General features: G+C 31.2%; 1 protein-coding gene across 1 annotated transcript; it reads left to right on the top strand.

The window, feature by feature from the left end:
- Positions 1-3,824: 3,824 nt before the first annotated feature.
- On the top strand, positions 3,825-7,958 carry LOC134723709 (uncharacterized). The gene is made up of 3 exons (XM_063587263.1): positions 3,825-4,150; positions 4,873-4,979; positions 7,670-7,958. Exons 1-3 carry the CDS (start codon positions 3,913-3,915, stop codon positions 7,817-7,819), a joined length of 495 nt encoding a protein of 164 aa, XP_063443333.1. The 5' UTR covers positions 3,825-3,912; the 3' UTR covers positions 7,820-7,958.
- The last annotated feature ends 5,965 nt before the right edge of the window (positions 7,959-13,923 follow it).

The following is a 13,923-nucleotide window of genomic DNA, read 5'->3' as shown; positions in this document are numbered from 1 at the left end:
AGAGAACAATTTTGACATTTCCATCTAATTTGTTTTTCGTCTTCACACAGATGACAAACACAAGGAGTTTTCGCTTCTACAAGATTAACAGATTTTGACATCGCCATTATTTATTTGCTGAAAAAAGTCAAATTGCGGAAGAATTTCTTGAAGTCGATAGATAAGTATATAATGTGATTATTTTGTGGAGGTGATCACATTTAAAAATATTCGATAAACACAGTCGCCGCAAACAATTTACTTTAATTCAAACTTTACATATTATATTTTTTTCTATAGATCTGATGAACGTATGCAAATAAACTGAATTTGTGGACGTTTAATAGGTAGTGATTATTATAAACCCTATTTCAGGCCTCGTTCGATTTGAACGAATATGTTGTCAAGGATATATTTCCTTTAACTCTGATATGTAACATTGAATAACTTTTGGACTTTATGGAAATATGTAACACTGTGACACAATATATAGATATATTTAGAAACTGGTTTGTTAAAATAACATCTCACATGAATGTTTTATTTTATATCAATTTTGAGGTCGTCTTTTGTGACATTGTTTGATGGTAGTTTTTGTATTAGTGCCCATGAGACAACTCTCCATCCACGTCACAATTTATAAAAGTAAAGTATTATAGGTCAAAGTACAGCCTTCAACACGGAGCCTTGGCTCACATCGAACAACAAGCTATAAAAGCCCCCCATACAATTACTAGTGTAAACCCATTTAAACGGCTTTTGCGTTTCTTTGTTTCATATGACTTTGCTCTGTATTTATACATCCTCTCATTATATGATATTTTTTGTATTCTTGACTGTAATTTTTGCTAATGTGCTAGGTTCATATGGATATATGAAGATGTGGTATAAGTGCCAATGAGACAACCCTCCATCCAAGTCACAATATATAAAGATAAACCATTATAGGTAAAGGTACGGTCTTCAACACGGAGCGTTAGCTTATATCGAGGAGCAAGCTATAACGTTACTATAGTGTAAACCCATTGAAACGGCTTTTGCGTTTCTTTGATACATATGACATGGCTCTGTTCTTATACATCCTGTCATTGTGTTATAGTTCTATGATAATGTTTGTATTTTTGTCTTTCATTTTTTCTAATGTGCTTTGTCTATATATATATATATGCATTTTTGTGTTTCTTTGATACATATGTGTTTGCTTTTATAATAATTAAGATAATAACACAATATTGACTACTGTACCCATATGTTTGACATTTTGACCTATTATGTCTTAATTATGATTGTTTTATTCACACATCGTTGTCGAAATATATTGAAATTTGATGTGACTATCATACAAATGCGAGGTTTAACTAGCTGTAAAACCAGGTTTAATCCACCAGTAAGAAAATGCATGTACTAAGTCAGGAACATAAATATAACATTTGGTAGCCATTCGTTTGATGTGATTGAGTCTTTGATATTTGCCACTTGATTAAGTACTTTCCGTTATGAATTTTCCTTGCAGTTTTGTATTATTTTAACTTTTAATTTTACTTTCAATTCTTGAATACATACTTAAATGAAATAATTTGCAACTTAATTGCACTTGAATACAACGTTTTATTTCGCCTTTTATGTTGCTGAATCATTCTATTTTTTACCAAAATGTCATTGGCGTTTTTCATCCTTAAATCAGACGGATATCTATACAGCTTGCTGCGATTTTATGAGAGAAAAAATGATGTAAATCCAAAATACTTGCATTAATAATATTCTTCTTAAAACATACATTTGTAATGCCGGCTATATTAATATTTATGTTCAGGGGTTTCAAGTGCCAAAATCAAAAGCATAGGTTTTGCCATTTATAATTATATTTTGTAAACGGTAGTAGACACACGTGACGTTCTCCCTTGTAACACTCCCAAATTTTCTACATAACCCAACATATGCATCTTTAATTTTTTGAATATTCAAAGATAAGTTGTTTTTATTTTTTGCTATAATCACTAAGATCTACTTAGCCAATAAGTTAATCTTTTCCTTCGTAAAGCAAATGTATGCGTCTCAAACTTGCTTAGTAATAAATTAGAATATGTAAGCAGTTTCTTTCCATAAAGAATTGTTTATGACCTTAAGAACTAATTTTAAAAACACAACTGGTATTTTATTTTTTTCAAATATTACCGCGTAGATGAATTCTGAATAAAGGCGTATTCAGAATGTCAGATAGAACTTGAGATGAATTCCGAAACCAGTCGCTATTCCGAAAAACTACAAATGCCACCAATGTATTTGCGTGAGTCTCTCATGTTTGTCATACATTATCTACATATCCACGATGTTCCAAATATCATCATAGAATAAAGCCAGCATCAAGATAGTTAACAAAAAAAAACAACGCTTCTGAAAACAAAATGTTTGAAATAGAATGGTTCGGTGTTGACAATAATTCCCCACAAAGGAGGCGAAAAATATTAAAAAATTGTCATATACATCTATTTATGCATTTAAAGCCAGTCATTTTTTTTAAGCCGGCATCTCTTATCGGATTTTTATAATCCTCTCCGTAACCAATCTCCAAATTCCTGTTATTACCTCACTAGGAGTTATTTGTCATTTTTGAATAGGATAAAAGTAGTCTTCATATATTATGCTTTTAAATGAGCGCAATCGAAGACTGTACCAACATACTTATATTCGAAACATTCGTACCTAAGTTAAATTGGAACGTTGAGGACATAAAATTGACGGATAAAAATCTTTTGAAAGATCATATGTTATCATTTCCTCCATTCAGAACATTGGGGTGCCCTCAACAGTTACGTATCAATACATGATCAACGTTTAAAGTCTTATGTTAGACACTCTGGACCATTTCCATCTTTTTTTGTTTCCGCCTTTAAGGGAAATCTTTTCGTTATTTTCAATACTTAATTTCGGCATCAGTGTCGTTTTGTTGAATTATTATATATATATATATATATCAAAATTCAAATAAGTGTACATGAAATAAACAAAATGTTCCGTGTTTGTATTTTTCTTTTATAAAATTATCTGGCGTAATCAGTTTAAATAATTCGTTATGAAAGGGCAAACAAACATGTAAACTTGCAGTAAAGCTTTCACTAGTTTCAAAAGTGAAATTTTCTTTCTTTTTACTATAAAATTTAAATGTGTATGCCAAATAAATCCCAGAAATACAATTGAAAAAAGGGCGAGGGATGAAGAACAGAATGTATGAGAGTCTGGATGTATCGATGTTTGGCTGGAAAACTAATTAATGCTGACGTTAACCATTTAATTTATTTATTTCGGTAAATGATCATGAAAATCTTTTTTTTTTTTTTTCTGATATTGGAAAACATTGTCATTTGTTTCCAAATCATTTTCATGTCATTGATACGGTTTTTACATGAATATATTTTGCGTTTGTTGTTGTAGGTTTTTGTGTGATTTCTGTTTCGCTTACTTATTGTTCGGTATCTTGAGTCTTTTAAATTATTAACATTATAATGATAAAGGATAATCATGTTAACGTTTCAGAAAGATGCTGAAAATGATAGGTTGTAAATTCATTATCTACAAAAACATTTATATATTTGATATTTGATAATCTATAGTGTATCCTCTCTTTTCTACACACTTGACTTTGAGTAATACATTGTAATATACATTTACATATCAAAGTCAAATGGTCGTTATTTACTATCATATTTCTACTACAGTAATAACTTAAGTATATAATACTGTACACTGAATTTCGCTTGTGTACATATACAAAGGTAGATGTGATAAACATATCTTGAACATAACTATAGGTGTACACGCTGTGTACTAGCTGTGCATATATTACATGTAATTATAGGGAAGGATCGAATTTCAACAAATACCATTATTGTTTCATGTGACAGATCAAAACTTTAAAATGATGGGATACCGAATATGACTTTATTCCAAGATGACGAATTGGTTGTATGTAATTTAGCTGTGTCGTCTGCTGAAGTTTCTGGTTTCGTGGAGGATAAATCAAAAAGAGGGAAAGATTTTTTGTTTATTGTTGATATATTATGGTCAGATGGACGATCTTGTTGTGTAAGACGAAGTTACCAAGACTTTCTTGATTTTAGAAAGAATCTAATCCTACGGAACAAGAAACTGACAGATCTTCCAAAATTACCTGGTTTGTATTTGAACTCTTAAAAGAAAAAATAATGAATGAATTTAAGCTGTATTTTAATGTGTTCTCAAGAGTTTATCTCTTGTACTTTTTGACAGGGTTCTAGATGATTAGGTCATATCAATTAATTGCTTAATTTATGATAAGCGGTAGATACGTAATCAAAATATTTGTAAACGTGTGTATTTCATTCTTGCTTAACAAGCTGTAAATAAAGGCGGATCATTTACCGCACCAACAAAGAATAGTATTGATAATATGTGAAGAATTATAGATCCTTGTTCTAAGAATGGATGAAAATAACAAATTATTAAACAAACACGACAATAGTACTTTTGGAATACATGTTGAGGCGGACTTCGACAATCTAAATAACTTAAATGTACGAAGCATAATTAATTATCCTTCTTTCACCCAGCTGTTTCTCTTACAAATTGTTTATCCTTGAACATGTTGTATAACTCATATATAATAATGATCAATGACTGTGTATAATTTTGTCTTCTTTTTTTCTTATTTTCTCGTTATAACTAATATGACATCAAGAGCCCTGTAAGAAAATACACGTATTGGATTTGATGCATTTGAAACTTGACGGTTGGTCCGAAAAATTCGGGCTCAGACGATCCAATTTTAAACCATTTCTTTGATAACGAAAAATCAATTGTGTAAATATTTCAACGTAAGTACATATTTGTTAACTAAATAAATTCATATCTTTTCAGATTCTACTGTCATACAAATGTTTAAATGGGACAAGACAAGCATTGCAGAGGAAAGAGAATCGCAACTTCATTTGTTTGTAAAAAAGCTGATTGATGGCAATCCACTGGTATAACTATTGATTATAAAATGTATATATTAACAAATATACCGAACTCCGAGAAAAATTATTAACAAAAAGTCCCTTATCAAACGTCAAAACGAACAGATAACAATAATTATTAAAGGTACCAGGATTATAAATTAGTACGCTAGACGCGCGTTTCTTCTACATAAGACTCATCAGTTACGCTCAGATCAAAAAAGTTATAAGGGCAAAGATGTACAACTGTCAAATCCCTGACTTGGTACATGCATTTTCTTTTGTAGAAAATGGTGAATTTAACCTAGTTTTAGAGCTAGCTAAACCATTCACTTGTATGACTGTCGCATAAAATTCCGTTATAGTGACAACAACGTGAAATAGCTCTTTTGCAAATATCAAGAAACACAAATCTTGATCTCTTTGAAGCAAATTAATTTTTTTTACTTCGTTAATTACATACTCGATTGTGTGCCAAAATAAAAACTCGACTAGTAGTATAAACGGATTATAATCAAATATGACAGTATTACTATGAAGATTTTTTGGAAAGATTAGAACTTGTTCTAAATCTTTACTTAGGCACCACCCTACCTAACAACAGGACAGGTTAGCTGCTGTTACTAAATGTATTCACACTAAAATATAGTTCCCTATAGTTCTCATGTATGTGCACATAATACACAAATAAACTGAAAAAAACTGGGTATATTATTGGAGCAGTTCATTCAAGAATGTATGTCATTAATTTAAGGTGTGTTGATATGCAGGCTTTTTTAAAAACATTTGGTTAGGTAAGTGGGTATTGATTCAACTAGTATGATTGACAACTGCCATTATCACTAAACAATCAGAGACAAGGTGGACTTTTAATTACAATGCCCCACCTCCAAACATGCCAATCAAATTGACCACATTACCTATCAACCTCAGTCTTACATAATTACAGACCACTACAATATGCATCTAATTCTTAATACACAAGTATTTGACCTCATAATTGATTACACAAATGTGTGTATTGTTTGTTTGATATTTATAAGGATGATAGATTTATTTATTGCCAATTACTTTTGATCTACATTACATAAAGTAATTCTGTAAATTATATCTGAAAGATAAATGATTAATGGATTAACATGATCTAAAAAAAATGAAATATGAATATAAATATGAATATATAAAAGGTATTTAAGTATGGCCTATAATTTACTTGATAAATTTCCCAAAATCATCTGTAATTAATTAACAATTTAGATTAGTTCACTTTTTTATCAGGAATTGGCTTGAAACAGTTTTAAAATTTATAAATTTTTAATTATAACAAACCATTGTTTATTAGTTTATTTCCCTCAATCATGTCAATCATTTTGTCTATTTTAGTTGTTTGAATTTTCATTTGAAGTAAATATATATTTTTGCAATCAAGTAAGAATCCACATTTCAATAAAATTAGTTTTTTAATTAGTTTACGTTGAAAAATAAAATTGGTTGAAAAATACATCAAAATTTGATCAAAAGGCACTCTAAAACTTTAATTTTCAATGCAATATAACCTCTGTTTCAACTTACAAAATGCCCCAAAACAACATTTTTAGATTACTTTTGTTGGCACGTTAAAGCTTTTAGTTGATGGTCTAAATTTATGTCTTACAAGGATATTTGGTAACATTTTCTAGAAGAATTTTTGCAATTTTTTTGTTTTTTTGAAACATGTTTAGAACCGGCAACATAATTTTGATTAGATATAAACTGCAGTTTAAATAAAATTGTGCATATTAAGAGACCCATATTATTTGATTTGAGCTCATTTATCCTCATACTGGAAAAGCAAGTTTCCCTCTAAAGACCTGCTGTAAATACAATTTTCAGCAATAGTGCTTTCTTTATAAATGTTCATTTTTCCCCACTGTACCTTAATATGAAATAATTCAAACTTCTGTTCTAATCTTTCCATGAGTGATATCCATCACTTTGATTTTAAAGGTTTATGGATAAACGATCGATGCTGATTAAAAACCATTACTCACCTAGCTTCTATGGGCCAAGTGAGCAGTAACTGGTCCGGAAGCTATATAAGTTGAATATCACTATTTTTTCTCAATATAACATATTCCGGTCATACTAAATTGTAATAATTCCATTTCATTAATGTTTTGTTTGTTTGTTGACTGATCCATTCAAAGTGGGAAGTGTTTCATGATATGGGGATGACAAGAAGAGAAGGTCTAAACAATCGTGACAATTCTCTCAAATATGCCCTTGAACAATGAGAGGTGGAGACGGCAGCTAGGAATTGTTTGTCCCACTCCAGACTCAATGTGTTCAAATCCAACCTCCCTGTTCTCATCTTTCAAACGATGGATCCTATCAAATATAAATATGAACTAGCTGACCTGTCCTTTAGTTAGGAACTGTAGTGAAATGGCACATAAAATATTAAAAAGTACAATAACAAAAATAACAAACTCTGAGAAAAAAATCAAAACGTAAAATCCGGAATCAATTGTCAAAAACAAAATACTAAAACACATCAAACTTGGTACAGGCAATTTATTATGTAGAAAATGGTTTTCCTAGTTTTCCTGGTTTTATAGCTAGCTAGACCTCTCACTTGACACAATTCATTATATTGAAAACGATGTGTAAACAAAACAAACTAGTTTGCATACATAAACTTCCAAATTGTTGTCTCATTATTCATTCTCTATATTCAGATCGTCAGTTTGCCGTTGGTGTTGAATTTCTTTGAACCTCGGCCCACAGATCCCATTCCTTATAAACACCATTCTGATGGAGAGGAAGATGAAGATGATCCATTTTCAGAGGAAGTATTCGATTGCAAATGGATGAAACAGAAAAAATGAACATGTTCTTGTCTTTCTGTTTGATCATTATGTCTTTGATCAGAAACCATTGACCAGTGCCAAATCAAAATATTTATTATGTGCCATAATATCAATAATATTTATAAACATTTATGAATAAACAAAATGTATACTCTTTTGTAACAGTTTTAATAAATCAGTTGTAAGAAATAACTGTGGAAAATTCGGCAATTAAAAAAACCGCTAAAAGCAATTTGTAAACCATGACAAAAAGAAAATTCATACTTGTTTTCAAGTGCCAGGAGACACAAACACAATTAACTAAGAAGTAGTTATTCAGTGAAACACAGCCCTTATATGATATAACAAATGATGTCCTCACTCAAAACAAATAAATGGTTTTTGGAAAGAATCTTCAAACTTTCATTGTTCAACTGTCGTGCCCCTCAGAAGATATTGTATGCAGTATAAGTAATCGAACAATGACCAAGCACATTACTCAATATATCAAAGAACTTGAATTGATGTTCTTTAACTTTTAAGTTGCATGATGATCTTCTATGAAGATTAGAGTGTTACTGCTCACAAGGAAGCTATTAAACCAAGAGTTCTAAATGGTGAAGTTGAAAGATTTAAAAAATAAAGCAATAAACTAAAACAGTTATGTTTGAAATCAATAGAGATTTCTTTTTTAATTTGATATTCTTATAGCGAACCAAATGAAAGTTTTCCACAGAGTTGTCTGCTCTTTACCAATGTATTTAAACTTTTGCAAGTTTACCTGTCCCATTGAATCAATACAATAGCTATTGTTCTTGGTGAAGTTTATTCACTTGGACATTTAATCACTCATTGATTAATTTGCTTGACCAAAAAAATATCTTCTTTGTTGATTGAAATACATGTATTTTATTTCGTTTGAAATAGGGTTTTTCCCGTTTGCTATTTGTAGTTAATATTTACAGATGGGAACTAGTATAACTAGTTCGGATACTGGTTTTGTAACAGTATGTACTATTTATAAGTTTGATGTTAGGTGCAGGAGGCACGAGGAAAGTTTTGGTGGTTTTTATGGGTGGGGTTTAAAGGTACTATATAAAGTTTGGGATTTAAATGTATTAGTATCGAAGGTGCTCGCAGTTACGTCGGATTGAAGTTGGTCACATAGGTATATGTGCAGTTGCTGCTATGTTTATTGTACGTACAGGCGTTGGAGGCATTAGCCGGGGGAAAAGAAACGATGCGAAAGAGGAACAATGTTATATGTCATGTGTTTATATAATGTTTCGATTGAAGAAATATGTACAATTCAGTAAAATAAAATATTGTATCGCAAGAGAAAATAAGATGTTACTGCGAGCAACTAATCCTATATCTGTGTTTGTATTGTTTATAGCCTATTGAATTAGAAATTAAATGCTTTAAATTCGGACGAGCAGGGCGAGGGAGAATTTAAATGTATAAACTCACATAAACTGCATGTGATACAGTATTTATTGAAACGTCGCACGCTACTGGTGTTACTTTGGTGAAATCACGGACAAGACACATTCATTTTGTTAATTTTTAAACATAAACAATGATATTATAAAGTGTTGTATATCATTTTAAAGCTTTTAAACTCTTCTTTCAGATTATTACAATTTTGTATATGTAACAGACCATTTTCATTAATAAAAACTCAATAAAACCTTTATTTTGCAATAAGATTTCCTTGTCCCGCGTTACACTTTTAGTTTTGTGAAATTCTGAATACCGTAAAATACATATAATCTTTTTTACCAAACGATATAAAAGTTTGTCTAGAACAAGCAATTTATAAGTGGGCGATGACATACTGTCGATTTTTCTCTCTCGAAAAGACGAAAATATAAGAAAAAGGGATCAAGATGATACAAATTATGTGTCCCATGCAAAAAAGGTTGCCGTATTTTTTTTTAAATTGTCCCAAAAAGGGAATTACAGAGCAATCCCCATGTTAAAAGTAAATAATTCTTATACTAGTATTTTGTACAAAGATCACACTTTCATTTCATGCAATAATCAGGAAATTTTAAAACAAATTCTTTTTATTCGAGTTGATAAGCAATGTCCGACATTTTGTCCCCTTCTATCCAAATTAAACGTAGGGTAACGTTTTCTGCGTTTTCGTGATGTTTATTTCATACAGTGTCATTCGCTACATAATTTTATTTATAATGGATAAAAGTACAAACATTTATCTCTATTTTAATATTAAATTCCCAAAAATTAAATCTAATGTACAAGATATCAGATAAAACTAAAATGTCCGATACAATGTCCCCACATACGATTTTGACGTTATTTTTAATAAAATATGCTTCTTACGTTCCGTCTAATTGTCATGATTGCAGTTTTCACAGACGATTTGGAATACGGCTATTGAATTTTGTTGTTTAATAAGAAAACTTTAAAATTAATGTTTTATTTTGAAGCTCTACCGATTCACAAAGAAGGGGTGGGAGACTCGGAGATTTCCTCGCGAAACCGAGTAAGTGTTTTCCGGACTATAATAGTCGGATCCGCTAGAATACAAATTAATAGAAAAAAACCAGCTATAATAATTGTTCCCGCTAATTCCCTTGCATATATTCAAGTTGTGCAGAACTGCCATGCTAGATATTCCGTAGTCCAATTGCCTTGACATTATGGAGTGCAAAAATGAATGCATTTGTAGTGCATAGTTTATCCATGAAAAATAAATCGATTGCCCTTATAATTAAAACGTATATAATTAAATGGTTTTAATTCAAGTTACTTTTTTTTATTTTTAATTTGTTTATAAAACTAAAGCTTAACATCTTTTATCTAAGAAAAAAAATCCTTCTTGGGAAAAAAAATCAATCCTTTAAAGTTTATTGTAAAAAGCCATCTGAACAACATGCAATCCAACGTTTATTTTTGCTCGTACGTCTTTGAGTGTGTAACGTTAGGTGACACCAGTACTATGCGACGTTTCATAATTCAATATCAATAATATATATTCAATCTGTTCAATATTAGCACTGATTTAATTATAAAAAGTTTATCAAAGAATCTGCATGTTTTTCGTGGTTCTTCAGTTATAAAGAATACATTTATGAAGACCTTTATTTAAACATTTTCATTTTACGTTTTTATTTGTGAACAGACTAAAAAATAGAAAATTTCAAAAGGTAAAATGATGAAATTTACCAGAAATCAACTTTTAATTTTTAAATCAGTGTTTCTATCAAACAAATTGAAAATGTGTAATTGATTGAATAAATACAACATCATATGCAGTTTTATAATGACTTATTTGTACATATATTTCCAGCATTGTCAGTTCAATTTTTTGTTCAGGTAAATTAATCAATGAGTGATATATTTCTCCTAGAAGAAGTTTAAAGGTCCCAGTGAATAAACTACACAGAGAACAATACCTGTTGTATCTGTTAGATGGGACAATAGAACTTACAAAAATTTAAATCGACAGGTAACTTGCAGGTGAATCTGTGGAAAACTATGATAGGCTTCGCAATAAAAGAGAAGAAAAGATATCAAAAGAAACATTTGAACTCATTAGTCGAAAATAAACTGAAAACGTCGCGACTAAAAAGAAAAAGACAAGCGATAAACAACATTACACAAAAAACAACCTTAAAAAACTAAAGATTTTCAACATGATCAACACCAACCACTTGAGTAATCTCTTGTGATCTGCAAAGGTAAGTGGGTTCTGCTCTACATAAGGCATCCGTCGTGTTGTTCGTGTAAGTACAAACCCGGTGATATGTCTAATTCGGTAGGTCACATTCGGGGGAAAGGGGACATACGGGAATGTAATTACGACAAAAGACCTCTTTCGAGTTCATCCGTCACCGGAAAAAAAATATGCGAGCCTTTATGACGTCATTTACCATAGAGGCACAGGATCGCCTGTATCCCTGCACTATTAATGTTCATGAAGCGTCTTAGTGATCGTCATTGTGCTGGATAAACTAGAAATAATGTTTGTGTTGTAAGTACTAAATTACAATTCCCTAATGACAGCAGTGCTGATTATGAGAATTTAATTTTACGAAAAATTTGTGCAATATAGCATTATAGTTTTCCAACCACTTGCTCAACATTGGAACGGATTAGACGATGTCCCTAAACGCACGAATGATGTTCACTAAAACCAGAGTTTTTGACGGAAATGCATCGACTCGAACGTTGTCTATAGTAACATATCTGGTGTCTGTCATCTGTGAATCGGATATTCAATAACGATAAACTAATTCGTGATATTGTCCTTAAAATTTACGAAGGAATGGTTTCAAATTTATCACTTGAAACTCTTGGGTTGATAGCTTCATTGTGAGCAGCAACCCTATATCAAGGAAACCAAAATAGAAAATACAACCCTTCGAATGTTGTATCATCTAGGAAATATATACTTCGTATGCAGACGCAGATAGAATGTTAATTGCTACATATATAGCATGACCTATTTTGTCGTAAAGTTTTGTTTTCAACAGCCCTCATGACTGACCCTTATTGTCAATTTCTAGATATAACTCAAGATATGAGGCAGACATAACTGTATCTACTGTATCATTTATTACTAGTTTGATTTGTTAGATTCGTTCAACATAATCATTTTCAAATATTTTGGTGAGAGAATATTATTTACATGGCGGAAAGTGACGTGAAAGGATACTGAATTCTTTCGTCCTAAGATGTTCTTGTATGAATTTACCTCGTGTGATTAGAGAAATCAGTCAGCAAAAAAAAAAATGATCACAGTTGGTTCCAATGGGAATGTCGATTGCTTGTTGAAAAATACGTCCTCCAAACTGATATGTTGTCAATCAATCAATCAAGCAATGAAAGAGTATTAGATTGTATGTAATAGAGCAGATCTTTGAAATTTCTAAGTATCCACAGCTGATTCACATCGCGGCTAGAAAAGGTTAAATTACTTTGAGGTTCGGGGCTTTAGTTGCTTAATAAAATTGATGCTATTAATTTTTAAAAAAAAGGGGGGTTTTGAGAACTACTTGGAAGACCCGGCAATATAAGGTTGTTCGTTAGTCATTTGTGTAGTTTAGATAATACCATGAATGAAGATTCGGTTCTTCCAATTTGGTTGAAACTCCAAAGGAACATAAAACAGATCTGACCTGTTTATCCAGGATTTCCCTTTAGTAAGTGTCGTGTTGATATACGTTGAGTTTCCATGTGAATTGTGAATGCCATTTATGCACAAATACGATGTTGTTTGGGAATTTATTTGCGGGGACGACATCATATCTGTCCTGAAGGTAGGACATGTGTTTTGCAACATTTGTACATTTGGGTCTGAAAGGTTGATTTAACATGGGTATGCATAGACCTATTCAGATTTATTTTATTAATTATCTAAAGAGCCTGTGTTGATCACCAGATCTATGGGCATCTTCACCAATATGCTCTCCTAACATGTCGACATATAGATCACAACATTCTGAATAGTTTTGCCCAGTTACATTTTCTCTAATACTAGTAACAGCAGTTGTCTAAATAATCGACAAAACTTGCATTTTATCACTATGTTCTTTTTGGCCATGTAGGCCATGTTATTTGGCAATCAGGGTCAGCAGTCACAAGTTTTTATCAGAATATCCCATATGATGATGGTAACCAATTTTGGTTAAATAATCAGCCCAATAGTTTTTATAGAGGAGAAGACTTTTGTAAAAGTGAACAGACAATAATGATGGGCCAGTAAGCTAAATAAGAAGACTGAAATTTTAGTTTCTAAGAACTGTTGACTAACATATAACATATGGAAAGCAAACCTAAGAAAGTGGACATATTTGTTTGATCTTGCAAATGTATACTTGCCTCAAGTTTGATACCAGACTATTTTGTTCCAAGTAATGGACATAATGTTTCCCCCCTTATATATCAATAGATATTTTATAACTTAACATAATGATGAGTGTGTGTGAACCTTCAGGTGGCATTTCCCCAGAACATGTTTAATTCAAACATGTTCCTAGATGTCCAAGGTTTCAAGAGGTATAAAAAAAAAGAAAATGTACAAGAAGCTAATTACAAATTATGCAAAGTGATGGCAATAGCTCACTTTGAAGTTTTAGGCAGTAGATGTGACTTCTAATGAAGACAATTTA

The sequence above is a fragment of the Mytilus trossulus genome, chromosome 6, assembly GCF_036588685.1.
Source record: "Mytilus trossulus isolate FHL-02 chromosome 6, PNRI_Mtr1.1.1.hap1, whole genome shotgun sequence".
In the NCBI taxonomy this organism is placed as follows: domain Eukaryota; kingdom Metazoa; phylum Mollusca; class Bivalvia; order Mytilida; family Mytilidae; genus Mytilus; species Mytilus trossulus.
This window is presented reverse-complemented; position numbering and strand designations above follow the sequence as displayed.